The sequence below is a fragment of the Talpa occidentalis genome, unplaced genomic scaffold, assembly GCF_014898055.3.
Source record: "Talpa occidentalis isolate TD23 unplaced genomic scaffold, MPIMG_talOcc4v2.1 talOcc4.14, whole genome shotgun sequence".
Taxonomy (NCBI): Eukaryota; Metazoa; Chordata; class Mammalia; order Eulipotyphla; family Talpidae; genus Talpa; species Talpa occidentalis.
In genome coordinates this window covers 72,682,784-72,697,656 of record NW_023601433.1, presented here as the reverse complement: position 1 = coordinate 72,697,656, position 14,873 = coordinate 72,682,784, and the positions used below count along the sequence as shown (strand labels likewise).

General features: G+C 46.2%; 1 protein-coding gene across 6 annotated transcripts in view; it reads left to right on the top strand.

Annotated features, from left to right (window-relative positions):
* TPST2 (tyrosylprotein sulfotransferase 2) overlaps positions 1-9,630 on the top strand; it is a 57,897-nt gene extending 48,267 nt beyond the window's left edge. For 5 of the 6 annotated variants that reach the window (XM_054695211.1, XM_054695212.1, XM_037510792.2 and 2 more), the window contains 4 exons: positions 706-904; positions 4,340-4,390; positions 7,462-7,510; positions 9,125-9,630. In XM_054695211.1, the coding sequence (XP_054551186.1) occupies positions 706-904; positions 4,340-4,390; positions 7,462-7,503 (292 nt within the window). In that variant the 3' untranslated portion in view covers positions 7,504-7,510; positions 9,125-9,630. Of the gene's footprint in view, positions 1-705; positions 905-2,841; positions 2,953-4,339; positions 4,391-7,461; positions 7,511-9,124 lie in introns of those variants that run through there. The other variant, XM_054695210.1, reaches the window with a different exon arrangement.
* The last annotated feature ends 5,243 nt before the right edge of the window (positions 9,631-14,873 follow it).

The following is a 14,873-nucleotide window of genomic DNA, read 5'->3' as shown; positions in this document are numbered from 1 at the left end:
ACTGCAGATGAAATTTTCTGGAGGGAAATGATAGGAGGAGAGGAAGTTAACACTTCCTGAGACCTTACAGTGTACCGTATTCATTTTCATTCTTAACTCATTTACTTCCCTAGAACAGCCTAATGAGGTAGGTACCCTTATACCTCCCACTTCTTATAGGTGAGGAAACTGAGGCTCAGAGAGGCAAAGTAATTCTCCTAGGGTCAACTAGTGTCGGTAGAGCTGGCAATTGAACCCAGGCAGTCTAGCTCCTGAGTCTGCTGTCAGCCACCCTACTCTTTAAAGCACAGGAGAGGGATCAAAAGGGTGTGCTCCAAAATGTTCCAGCTGGGTCCAATAACCACAGACCCTTTTGGCATTACCATTCGTGTTTTATAATTATTTTTCAAGAGCAAAATGCTCATCTGAGTCACATAAATAAGAAGTTATTTTTAAAAACTCATAGATCTTGAGGAAGCAGAATTTAAGCACCGGTGCTTTTCACTGCCAGGACTTTCTTCTCTCTGTGCTCTTATCCCCGTTTTAGAGAGGAGCTGGGATGAGGCCAGCTGATCACCTACAGTCACACAGTTGATGGGGGCACAACTGGCCCACTTCCCCGCCCCCCCTCTGCTTTTCTCAGTGCCCCAGAGTGACTGAGCAGGGAGCCTACCCAGAGGCCTCTGTGTCTGCTTGGGCCCTGTCCAGCCTGTCCTTTCTCCCCAGGATTGAGCGATCCACAGACCAGGTCATCAAGCCTGTAAACCTGGAAGCTCTCTCCAAGTGGACCGGCCACATCCCTGGAGACGTGGTAAGGGACATGGCCCAGATCGCCCCCATGCTGGCTCGACTCGGCTATGATCCCTATGCAAACCCACCCAACTACGGCAACCCTGACCCCATCGTCATCAACAACACGCACCGGGTGAGTGCATGCACACGTGGAGATGTGCTCTTGGGGGAGTGCCAGCTACCTGAGGAAGCATCTAGTCTCTTGAGTCCTAGGCAGCCGGTTTGTTTCTATTTTATAGATATGGTAAATTTTTGACTGCTTGTATTTCCTTTTTTGCCTGGGCTTGCAAGGAGCCTCAGAGCCAACTGGTAGCCTGTCTCTCACACTCTGTAGCACCTCATAGCAGGCCCAATTGTGCTCTCATTTCGTCTTCTTTGTCCACTCTTATATACCCTTTCTCCCTATTTCCCCGTGTGTGTTTAAGCAGCATTTCAAGTCTTTGTTGAGACTGGGCATAAATAAATAAACTATTGATCCCAAAAAAACTATGATTGCCCCCATAAGGTTAAATGTTGATTTAGACAAATGTAAGCAGTTGAAATTCCTTTTGAAGTTCTTCGTTAAGGTGACCAAGGGAAATGACTTTGACAAGGCTTTTTTTTTTTTTTTAATTTTTTTTTTTATATATATTTTTAAGATTAATTTTTATTTATTTATTTATTTATACAAGCACTGGGTACAGTCAGAAGCGCGGGAGGGTGAGAGAATTCACCAGAGCCAGAGCGGGGAGCAGAGCAGGCAGAAGGACCGAAGTACACTGCTGAGGGGAGCAGCGGGCGGCAGGAGAGGTCTGCGCGCCATGCGGGACCCTCCTCCGATGGCCGGGGAGCAGCCGGGGATCGAACCGACGCCGCAGAGGCCGCGGGCAGCTTCGCAACCCAGCGCTCAACCGCTGCGCCAGCGGGGAGGCCCCGACAAGGCGTTTTTGAAGCGTTGATGTAGGCTAGTCCTGGTCTTGGGTAAAAGGACTGGTGGCGAGCTCCTGGTCTTATTTACATGTTGCTCTGACAGCTTCTAGTGCACTCTGGGTGCTGAGTTCTGACTTAAAAGCACTAAGACAGGGACCTCCCTGGTGGCACAAGTGTTTAAGACGCTACCTATGAAGCTCACCACAGCCACTACAGCACAAGTTCGATCCCCGGCCAGGGAGCTACCACATGGTGCAGCAGACCTCTCCTGACTCACCCGCTGCTCCCCTCAGCAGTGTTTTTCAGTCGATCTGCCTGTTTTGTTCCCTACTCTGTCTCTCTGGTGAATCCTCTCACCCCCAAAATTCTGGCCTGTACCCCAATTCTTGTATGTATAAATAAATAACTCAAAAAAAAAAAAAAGCACTAAGTCAGATGCTACAGAGTGGCTCCAAATAATTGAAAATGGGACCCAGGCCTGAGGAAGAGCCCTCCTAGTTCTGACATCAGTAAGACTCAGAGTCTTAATTTACTAATTAATTACTAACTCAGCATTTCTGAACACACGCTGATTTTAGGAAGTAAAGAGCTTGTGTATTAAATCCTAAGAATGTCATTCCTCTGTCAACCCTCTTCTGACTCTCCGGTTGACTCAAGGAGAAAGACTCCATCCATTTGGCTCTGACAAGGCTTTAAGTCCTCTCCAGCACTTGCAGTCACTCTTTTTAATGGAGAGAATTGACCAACATTGAGCTTGGGGGGCTCTGCCCTGTTAATTAAAGTGTAAGCCCTTCTGTGAGTCTCATGAGTTCTTCCTCAATGTGAGCTGATTTTGCAAACATTTGTGGTAATAGTCAGCGACCCAATGTAGATGCCCAGACTGTATCCAGTGTGGGTTCCCAACCTGAATGTGGTTATTTATTATTATTACCACAAGTATTTATTATTTTTCAATTTTTATTATTCTTTAGTATATTTTAAAATTGTAGTTATGGTTTATATGCATTTTTATATGTATATTTCATAATAAAAAATTAACTGGATTGAAGAGAAGAGGTAAGACTCTTGAAATCCAGCCCCAGTGCTTCTCAGCAGTAATGATTGGGGCAGGGCGAGGACCCAGCATTACCAAGCTGGGTTCTCTGTATCTTATGTTCTCAGCCAGGATCCAAAACAGCATCTCTGAAGTCTCTTTAAGAGGAAGACAACCCATCTCTCTCCAGACTGTCGGTCAGACTCCTAGAAAAAGGCCTGATCTTTTATACTATGTAAAATATAAAAAATTCTGATGAACAATGATGGTTACCATCAGCTCTTTGGAAGTCTTCCATCTTTGTGTCAAAAATGGAAGATGTGGGGGCCTCACTGGTGGCCTAGAGGTTAGTTAAGTCTCAGCGCTGTCACCAATATGACCTGAGTTCCATCCCTGGACAGCTTGCTAACCCACATGGCACAGCAGATCTCTCCTGTCTCACCCATTGCTCCCCTTAGCAGTGTATTTCAGTAAATCCACCTGTTCTGCTCCCCATTTTGTCTCTGTTGAATCCTCTCACCCCCAGCACCTCCAGCCTACACCCCAGTTCTTCTACACACACACACACACACACACACACAAAGAGGATGTATCTCTTTTCTTCCAAAGAGATTTCCTTCCTGGGGGTTCCACAGGTTTTGTTCCATAAGTGCCAGACTCCTACTATACTTATGCCATTACTACAAAGAGAGGTTCCCTTGTTGAAAGCATTGTGTGTGTGTGTACATGTGTGTGTACTGTAAACCCTGTGCATTGCTGTAATGTATCCTGAGCTACAGCACCCTCAGCAATGGCATGAACCCAGCTGGTGAAGCTATCAATCCATGTGCTGTCCATCACAGCCATTAGCCTTGTAAGTGTGACTGTGAAATGTGAGTGTAAGATATATACTGTAAGTGTAAGATATACACACTGGATTTTGAAATCCTAGTACCAAAAATGTATGTGAAATTTCTCATTGACCATTTTTATATTGATTACGTGTTAAAAGTGTTAATATTTTAGATATGTCAGGTTAAACAAAGGACATTACAAGCATTCACTTCATCTTTTTTAAAACGTGGCTATTAAGCATTTCAAACTGTACAGTTGGTTAGCATATTCTGGAAATTCCTGGGTCCCACCTCAGGTCCTTTGCCCTAGTTGTGTCCTCTGCTAGAATGCTTTTCCTTCAGAGTCTGCCTGATTTTCCTTATCATTGAGTTCTCAGCCTAAAGGCCACCTGTTCAAGAAGCCCTTTTGAGCGGCCACCAAAAAGAGTGGGTCATTCCTAATTGCATGCCTTTGTTTTACTCTTCAGAGCACTCCCCATGCTTTGTTGTGTTCTCATTACTGTGTCTATTGGTGCTTGTGTGTCATCTGGCTCCCCCTTCTAGAATGGAAGCTACAGGAGAATGGAAATTTCAATTGCCTGGTTAATGTTGTAGCCCAGAGCTTAGAATAATGCCTGGAATAAGAGTAACTTAGTAAATGCTGGATGGATGGATGGTGGATGGAGGGTGGTGGTTGGGTGGGTAGGTGTGTGGGTGGATGGATGGATAAGTTGGAAGGAAGGAAGGTGAATGGATGTGGAGGGGATAGACTAAATCATTTCTGTTATAGTGATATTTTTGTTTTCTCTCCTAGGTCTTGAAAGGAGATTATAAAACACCAGCCAATCTGAAAGGATATTTTCAGGTTAGAAGCCCCAGGGGCTTTTATGATTTCTGTGTATCCGGCTGTACTACCATATATTAAGATGCCCTTGAATACCTCACCTCTCTAATATGGGTAATTGTTTCCCCGTTAGAAAATTGAGTGGGGGTGGAGGTCGGGACCAGAAGCTGTGTAAGTGTCTCATCCAGCTGGCATCAAATCCCAACCTAGTTTGGCCTGAGCACCTGCTGTACTGGTCTCCTGGCTTGGGAGCACTTGGAGGGTCTTACTGTAGCTCTTTCTGTCTCTGGCCTCAAGTTTAGTTTTATTTAAAGTGGCATTCCCAAACATGACCCAGTGCAGCGTGTTCGCCAGTCTACCAAAAAAATGAGAAAGACTAGGGTTACATAAGGCATGTGTGCGACTGCTGAGGATGTCCGATCCGGCATCCCCATGCACGCCCCCCGAACATCCTGCGTGTGTGTGGGTCATATCCAGAAGAACCATCCCTGCACTGACATTAAAGCTATCCTTCTTTTGGTTAAGTGCTCGCTTTTAAGTGAAGGGATGGTGCTAAAATTAGTAGTCTTGGTTTTGTCTAATCTAGTCTGTTTTATGCAATTTGCCTAATAAAGGGTGGGCCACCCTGTGCCAGTCGCAGTCAGATTATCAAATGCATGAGGTTTGATTGCCAGGGGCACAGCTCTGGAAAATATCTCAGCTCTTGGGGGAGGAGTCAGCATTCCCTTTGTGGGAATCAGAGCCCCATCTCCTGTCACCATGAGAAAATGTTGCCAGAATTAATGAGCCCTAATTTATTATTTGTTTTAGCTAAAAAGATGAGAGAAACAAGAACAACCAGCAGCAGTGAGAAGGAGGGGAATGGGCCTCCATCTGAAACCCCTTCATTTGTGCACCGTCTAGTGGGCCCTGCCCGCATCTGTGTTCTTGGGTTCATTGTATGTCGATTTTATGAGCTGCTGGGCTTTGCTCTCTTGATGTTCTTCCATCTTTGGGGTTCACTGTTGCCATTCTGGGCAGCTTTCTGGAATTCACTGGAATGCATTATGTGCCCCTAATTACCTCACTACTGTGCTAAGATAGTTGCCAATTTTTGCAATATCCCGAATGATGTCATGTGCTCATCCTCCTGATGCGGCTTCTCTCCATGGGTCGAGGGGAGGGGCTCTATGGAGTCATTCCCGGAGAATACATTTTTAAGGAGTAGAATCAGTCAGTGGCAGGGTCCAGATATTCTTAAGACTTTTGAACTAAGGCCAAAATTGTTTCATAAAAGAATTAGACCAGAGGCCTCTCTGGTGGCACAAGGGGTTAAGTCTCAGCACTATGAAGCACTGCAGCACGAGTTCAATCCCCAGCTAGAGAGCTACCCACATGGTGCAGCAAACCTCTGCTGTCTCACCCGCTGCTCCCCTCAGCAGTGTATTTCGATAGATCCACCTGTTCTGCTCCCCGCTCTGTCTCTGGTGAATCCTCTCACCCCCCCCCCACACCTCTGGCCTACACCCCAGTATTAGATGCATAAATAAAATCTTAAAAAAAAAAGAGTTAGACCAGGTTACACTCCTGCTGTGTCTGGCACATACAGGCCAGCTGACCTAGGACTGGTTTTTTGCGTGTGTGCTGGCAGGAGCAGACGATAAGCAACTGGCTTGTGCCCCTCACCGTGAAGGCGCCCACCCTTGAGAGAGCTGTGTCATATCCTGACCTTCTGCCCTCCCTTCCTCCGCTGTCCAACATGAGCATGACATCATTCAGGATATTTCAAAAATTGGAAACAGTCTTAGGACAACAATTAAGTAAATGGTGACACATTCTACAGACCACCTTGTAGACATCCAAATGGTTATTGTGAAACCCAAAAGATGGAAAATATTCAGCAAGCAATGCAAAGCAGCTCACATACTAGAAATGTACCTAATACGAAAATGCGTACTCACTCCCTAGGCTCCAGACACCCTCCCCATGAATTCTTTGTTGTTCCCTCTGCAGAAAATGCTCTTCCTTGTTTGCATTTTTGTTTTTGGTTAGTGGGTGTTTTCTAATACTGACAATCAATTCTGAGTCTCTGGACCCCAACTGGATATTGTACAGCTCACTTCAGTCCTCACACTGCCTCCTGGAGTCAGCATCAGACCCCACACTGGTTGAGGGCTTGGTCCCACAAGACTGTCCCCCTCTTCCAATGGCAGCTGCCACCAGGTGCCCCAACTGCCCTGACTTCTGCCTGACCAACTACACATTGCAGGGTTCAGGGTTCTCCCTCCTAAAGTTTAATCATTTGCTAGAACAATTCACAAGACTCAAAAAAACACTTTATTTCCTAGATTGAAAGGTTTATTATAAAGATACAACTTGGGAACAGTAAAATAGAAGAGATGCAGAGGACAAGGTATGCAGGGCAGGGGTGCAGAGTTTGTTTGTCTCTCTGGATGCTCCATTGCCCTGGAGCCTTGATATGGCCACCGTCCGGAAGTTTCTGGGTCCTGTCATTTTGGGATTTTTATGGAGGTCTCATTAAGTGCATGTGATTGATTAAATCATTGATCCGTGGCAACTTGGCTCAATCTCTGGTCCCTCTCCCTTCCCCCGAGTCTGGGGTACGGGGGACTGAAAGTTCTAACCCTCTAATCATGCCTGGGTTTTGCACATGGCCAGCCGCCACACTGAGCATCATCTCATCGACTGTCATCCCTCTGGCCTCCCAAGGGTTTTAAGAACTGCTATGCTTTCAAGTGTGCCAGGAACCAAGAACAAAGACCCAAATGTTTATTTTGATTCCACCGAAGCCTCTATGTCATGCCCTTGTGGTGTCCTTTTCTGACCACCCTGCCTGACAACACCAGTCAGTATGTCAGCCATTGTGTTGCTGAGACTTGACCCTACTTTGTATGGGTGTTAGTTTAACAGGCTTTCTCTTCAGCTAGGACCTGAGCTGAAGTCATGCTCATTGTCCCTAGCACCAGGCACATGGTAGGTGCACAGCGAGTCTTCGATGAGTGAGCACAGGCCTGACTCAGTGATGCGCAGGGCAACAAGATACTGACTCCCCCACCAGGCTCTGACCCTTCCTCTGTGTTCTTTTCCTCCAGGTGAACCAGAACAGCACCTCCTCCCACCTAGGAAGCTCATGATTTCCAGGTAGGTGTGCAGACTTTACTGGGGCCCTGGCCACTTTGGGACCCACAGCCACTCTTCAGAAAGCTTGTCCTTCCAGAGCCTCCTTGGGGAAGAGTGTCCACCAAGGTGGGCTGACCCAGTCCCATCCCGGGTTTCCATGGCAACTGGCTTGGAGCTATTTATAGACTCAAGGCTTCCTCTCCTAGCTCTGGATCAGGGGTTGCAGCAGGGATCAACGCTGAACCAACCAGAAAAAGATTTGTCTGATATTGGGGAGGGAGCAGGGAAGACCAATGTGGTGAAGGAATTCTAGAACCATTTTTACACAGAATGCTGCCTGCCAATCCAGTTTCTATAAACAGCATTAGGTTTGATCCAAAGCAATTAATGTTCTAACAATAACCCCAGAAGTTCTGGTCTAAGAATAACCCTCATGGCATTGGGCCAAGTGCTTCTCATGTGATACCCATTTAACCCTCAGCATCCCCGAGACGCAGGTGACACAATTGTCCCATTTTATAGATGAGAAAAATCAAAGCCCACAAAAGGGCAGGTCAGACTTGCCCAAGGCCACACAGCCACCAAATGGCAGAATTTCTCCAATGCTCATCTTCCCCAGAGTTAGTTTTTCATTAATGATACTAAGTGCTTATTTATCCATCCTACTTTGTTGAAGGTTTGGGAGCTGGGTTCTGAAGTTGGGTAGTCAAAGATTTAAGAACACATGGAGGTTGAACTTGTCTCAGCCTCTGTGTTGCAAATCTGTAAAATGGCAATTCATCAGTGTCTACTGCAGAGGTGGCAGTGAATTGAAGTGAGCTCGTGGGAGTTGGGGGGGAGGGCAGAGCTGGGCCCCTAGTGTTTGGGTGGGCATTGGAGTTCAGGCTCCAGCAAGTGAGTTCACTTCCTTTGCCACTTCAGGTCAGAAGCAACTAGCATGGGTGTTTTCCTTCTACTTTATAGACAGTAAAAAAGCTCCTAGCCTAGAGTGTATTTTTAGTCTCCTTATCATATTTTTAAATAATCTGCATATTTCATAGTTTTTTCTTTAAATCTACTTTTCACCAACCTGCAAGGCTAAAACTGCTCAGCATCTGTCATCATCAGGGCTCCTGTCTCAAGTGGTGCTAAGATCCTGGAGCTCTGATGAATTCCAAAGAAAACAGCCCTTATATCAAAAACAGTCTTTCTTCATGTCTTTTCCTAACTCTGTTCCCCTGGCTCTTCTGAACCTTCTCATTGACAAAAGCCAGATATAGTCTTCTCTTTACTGTTTAGATGAGATGCCACGTACAGGATGCTTTAGCTAGTCCCTGGTATAGAATCCGTCTTGAATCAACGCCAACCCTTCCCTCGCCTCCAAAAGTTCACTGGCATTTATCACGTCATCATTGCCATTTGCTCTTCATGAATAAGAAAAGTTGAGGTCAGGGGGATGCAGGTTGAGATGTGGATGAGAAGCCAAGAGATGGTTTTAAATTTAGATTCTCTCTGGCCATCTGGGCTGCATATCGAAAACTTCACATGCTTCTGCGGATGCACAAAGACCATACGTTCTGCAGTCACACTTATAAATATACAACATCTATTTCAGAATGGTTACTCCGGGCCTCACGCACTTTTCTCTCCTTTCAGATCTCTGCAAGTGGCCTTGTTGCCAAGAAGAGAAGAAACTGCATTCGAGTGGAAATCGGACCTCTAATCCAAGCATATTGCTTGCTATTAATCGCCCAAACAGGACTGCTAATGAGGAATGTATTTGCATATGTTTGCAAAAGCTGAATCATCAAAAACTGACCTTGAAACACTCTGTCCTTGGACACTCTGGGGTACAGAAGGAAGAGTGTGGAAGCAGTCTGGCTTTTGAAACTTAGGCATTTTATATTTTTCCCCTGGAGAACTTTTTTTTAAGAAATGGCTTTGCCATCCTCCTTAATTTGCAGGACTGTCTGGTGGCTTTGTTGCTGGGACAAGGCCTACAACCTGTGCCTCTCCTATTGACCCTTTTGAATTCAAAGAAATCTATTTAAGAATTTAATATATGAGGCTTTCTTTGATTCCTCCTCAGTTCTACTCAGTTTCACAGAGAAAAAAATATTTGAATAAAGTAAAAAGGGGCTCATTTGTCTGTGCCTTACTTTCCAGAGTGATAAATTGTTTTTTCTATATTTAGTTAGATGGGCTGATGACAAGCCAGGACTAGAGAACAGGTCCATGCAAGGCCCAGCTCAACTCTGTGTCAGGGGCCCTTAAGGCCACCCTCGGGTTCAGAGATTAGCTAGAGGGTCTCAGAAAGCCCATTAGACTCATGGTCATGGCTTAAGGGATGTGGATTCAAACTAGCACAGGGGAAGGGTGCCTAGGATAGAGTCCAGGAAAGCACAGGAGTAAGCTTGCAGCCATCGTCTCCCAGTGGGGTCTGACAGCCGTCTTCTCCCAGCAACCAGGTGCAGCAGCAGGTAAGGAATATCCCAGCCAGGGAAGCTAGCCATGGGCCTAGCAAAAAGCTACAGGCATCGTAGCTTGGGGCATTCACATCACTGAATTAATTACTCAGTCTCCAGCTCTGTCAGAGGTCAAATTGGACATCCCCCATCCCATGAACCACACCCATAAGTCACATTGTGAGCAAAGGCAAAGGCATCTGAGTGGGGAGGCTCTCCCTACTCTTTAGCCAACCCCTAGCCCTAACCCAGGGCTTAGCCTGACCCTAGCCTTGAGCCTAGATTCTTGTCCTTCCTAGGGCTGTGTCCAGCCTACCCAGCCACTGTGTTCCTGTACGTTAATTTTGATTTTACAAATATTGCATCTAAGTATCATTTACCTAGAATACTGGGCTTTCTTGGACCTGTGCAAGCTTGCTGAGTTAACTCTTTCCTACAAATCCCCAGATGCTGAGGGATTAAGGTTTTGCCCACACCCTTTGCCTTATATCCCATAATCGTGAGGCTTTGGGAAGGCAGTGACTTGAAGTGATTTGAGTTGTGGATTTTGGAGCCAGGCTGACTTGGCAGCTATGTGTATCTGGAGCTCTCATTTGTTTCTCTGTAAAATGGATGTTAAAGCTTCTTCAGTTCTTGGGAGGGTCTGATGTGGAAGATGTGAGCAGTGGTGGCTGGTGTGTCAGGAGCCCACAGCGAGAGGCAGCTCTTCTCCACTGTCCTGAAACTGCCGTGGGAAGGTGATTCAACTTTAAGGGTTCTCAGCCCTTGCTGTTCACCCATGGTTTATCCTTGCTCAGTGCACCAGGTGTGGTTCTGTTCCTTTGAACCTGCTGACAGATTTGGATCCCTTACCCCAAAATATATTCTGTGTGGTTCCAGGAGTTCACACCTCTTCGGGGAAGCCCATTCATGAAGACCCTGGATAGTCACAGAACAGATTGTGCTTCTGGCCTGAACCTGCCCCTGACCCCCGGGCTATGGGGTTGGGTTTTGTCCTTCAGAATCTACTCCAATTTCATTGTCCCAGATTAGAGCTGGAAAAAAAGTTTAATCAGAATGTCACATGGCTATATTTTAAAATACCAGTCCAAAGAATCTGCAGTCAGAATGCAAGAGGCCAGAACTCACTTGACCCCGGGTGTCCAGCTTTTTCTGTTGCACATCAGTCAACAAAGTGTGTCATTTGCATTTCTCTCAACACCTGCCTCTCCTGCAGGTAATGCTGCCATTTACAGTTTGGAGCATATTCTTCGAGACCTTTTCTATGCATTTGCACACATATAAATAGTTAGGCATAAATATAAAGTCCTAAAGATAGATCAAATTTATCACCCTGAACATGTCCTCCTGAAATCTATTTTTCACAAGTTGCATTGAGGGGTTTTGAGGTGAGAACATACAGATCTAACTCTGCCCCTTCTAAGAGCTGCCTGCATCCCACAGCAAACCGAGTCTTGTGAGCAGTCCACCTTCCGAGCCCCTGGGCTCTCCTCAGCTTTCCACACCACCAGCAAAGCCACAGGAGCTGATGTGCGGACTGCGCAAATGCTTTCTGCCCGTACTGAGAAGTGGGGTAAAAGGAGTATATAACTTTTTAATCCATTCCAGCCATGTACCCTGATTTGGGCAGCAATTGGACCTCACTGTGGCACAGCTTTTCTAGAGGCGCCTGGGAGACCCCCACTACACGTGCCCCGGCTTGTCCGTGTGCAGCTGGGCCATGTGCAGTAGCTCTTCTGATTCCTCAGTTTGCCTTGCGGGAAGCTGATCATCCGCTGCGGCGGTGCATTACGAGACGTGGTTGGCGGTGGAGGGGTTAGGATTAGGTGCCATACTGTTACAGGGCAACCCCAATGTGAAATGGGTTGGCCTGACTGTGGGTCCCCACCCATGTGCTTAAAAGAGACTTACAGTGAGACTCAACTGCAGGCACACACAAGAAGGTTAATAAAGGGCCTTTTTACAAGAAGGGGAAATGAAGAAAGGAGTAACAGGGAGAAAGAGAGAGAGGTAAATTGGTGGATGCATCCTACCAGTTCTGCTGAGCTGGAACCCCAATAGCACGTGGAAAGCCTGGAAAAACCAAAGACCCCTGCAAGGCCTGCATATCTGGCTATACACCAAGCCTGGCTGCTTAACTCCACCCTCAGTTCCCAGCAATCCTCCCTTCAGTGGTGATGACACTATGGGCTTTGTCGTCCTTGGTGTCTTGGGTCCCTGGTCAGGTGGGGGTGGGGGTCCATAAAACCTATTTGTGGAGGTTATTCAGGACATCCTTTCCCCCTAACAGAGGCAGAGCTGGGGCCACACCCTGGCCCTCCCACTTACCCACTGTGTGGTCGTGAGCACGTCACTCCCTTTCTCTGTGCCTCAGTTTTCCCCATCTGTAAAGTGCAGGTAAAAGTACTGTATGAACAGTACCGTATGAAAAGTACTGTGCAAAAAGTACTGTATGAACAGTACTGATTTCATACCAGGCTGCAGAGGAATCAATGAGATAAGCAAGCCAATGATCTAGTTCAGTGGAGCTAAGTGATGAAGGCATAAAACCCCATGCTGAAGGCTTAGCATATGGCGGCTGTAATGATAATTATTATTCTAAAGTCAAAGATGGGTTGTGATGGGCACCATACCCTCACAGCAGGATGTGCATGGATCTAACTGGTAGCCCCCCTGTTATAGCATTGGCCCACTGTTGTAGGAGTCTTCTGTATATGTACCTGATGGACTAAATACAGGTCTCCACTCTCATTAACATAGCCACCAACCTGGCTGGGCTGTCAGATCCTTCAAGGGCTTGGCAACTTTCTGTTAATAAAATCTTACTTATGTCTGTCCCGTGGGGAATGCCCTTCCCTCCAGGGTAAGGGATGGGTGGTTGATGGGGCTATGAACACAGAAGCTCTTGGTTGTCACTCTGTGTAGCAGAGCCCTGCAGCCTCCACTTTAACTGTTCTACTTGTCTACTGCTGTGTGACTGACCAGACACAACCCAGTGACTTAAAATAATTTACTATTGGGCCTCCCCGGTGGCGCAGCAGTTGAGCGCTGGGTTGCGAAGCTGCCTGCAGCCTCTGCAGCGCCGTTTCCATCCCCGATCCCGATCCCGGGCTGCTCCCCGGCCACCGGAGGAGGGTCCCACAGGGCGCACAGACCTCTCCTGCTGCCCGCTGCTCCCCTCAGCAGTGTACTTCGGTCCTTCTGCCTGCTCTGCTCCCCGCTCTGGCTCTGGTGAATTCTCTCACCCTCCCGCGCTTCTGACTGTACCCAGTGCTTGTATAAATAAATAAATAAATAAATAAATCTTTAAAAAAAAATTTACTATTAAATCGTTCAATTCTAGGAGTTAACCAGATGGAGCTGGGTGGTCCTCATAGTCAAATGTTGGCTGGAACTTCTGGCACCTGAAGACTTTTTCATTCAGATGTCTGGTACCTGGGCTGGCCTGCTTGGAGCATCTAGAAGCTTTTACTGGACAGGTCTATTATGTAGCCTCTCCTTAGGGTTAGCCTTGAGACTAGGGATGGTGCTTCCCACTGATGGAGCTGTTTCAGGTCACACAAACCCCAAATCTGGGCCTGGAACCAGAGATTCTCTTTTACCCCAATCTCACTCTGTTCTAAAGAAACACTTTCAGGATAATGAGAACACCACTCCTTCAGGTGAAGTCAGAACTCTACCCACCAGGGTGTGCTCTTGACCAAATGGCCTTACTCCAAGTCCTTTCACAAGTCTAGATTAATTCTGGTCTGACCTTTGTTTCCATGGTAACAGTTGGCATTTTAAATGGTTGGTGAATAACTTCTTTAAAAATAATTTTAAATACCTATGAAGTTGCAAATTTAGCACAAGAGGCCCTGTGTAGCCTTCATGCAGTTTCTCCCAGTGCAGACATTCAACTATAATACAATATCAGACTCGAGAAACCTTATATTAGGACAATGCCTTTAACTAGACTACAGACGATAGCTCTTATTCAGTTTTTAATAATTTTTGCATGAATTCATTTGTGTGTGTGTATCAGGGTGGGGGTTCCTTTAGTGGAAGAACCTTCCACATTACCATATGCACACAAAATGACATGTAAAAGCTCCATCTCTAAAAGAAATAAAAATGGCTCTTGCTGAGAACCCCATCCCTCTCCCAAGTTCCAGCTACTTCTTTTTTAAGTACTTTGTCCTACTTAAAATTTTGCATTTATCCACCTGGTGATTTAATTCATGTTGGTTTTACTAGACTGAAAATGATGAGCACAAGAACCATTAATTGTAATGCTCAAAATCGATTCCCAGAGCTTGCATAGCAATCATGGGTTGTTGGAACCAGTTTCCAAGATAAACCCTAATGATCCTCACCTCCTGATAGTCACACCCTTTGTATTTTTTCCCTTTCACACCTAGAGGGATAGGGCTCATATCAATACATGACATATTGTTAAATCTGAATTTCAGATAGAACAACGAGACCCAATTTCATGTTTTATAATATTTTGTGGGACATGTATGCTAAAGGCTTGTTCACTGTTTTATCTGAAATTTAGATTTAGCTAGGCATCCTGTATTTTTTGTTTGTTGAATATGGCAACCCTAATTAAGGCTGACCATGCAAACACTAAGAAATGACAGTGTGACACTTCTGACACTTGATCGACAAAGCCCTGCAGCCTGTTGTCTCTTGGTTAGGTCACTGTCATGAGCACACTCAGCAGCCCTATGTACAGTTTCACTGGCAAGGACAGGAAGCCTCCTACCTCTAGCCAGCACCAGCAGTCAGCCATGTGAGTGACACCTCTTGAAACTGATCATCCAGCCCCAGTCAAGCCTGCAGGTGGCTGCAGTCCCAAGTGACCTCTTGACTGCAATGCCAAGAGAGACCCTTAGTCAGAACCACCAACTGAGCCACGCTTAAATTCCTACCTGAGACATTGTCTGAGATCGTGT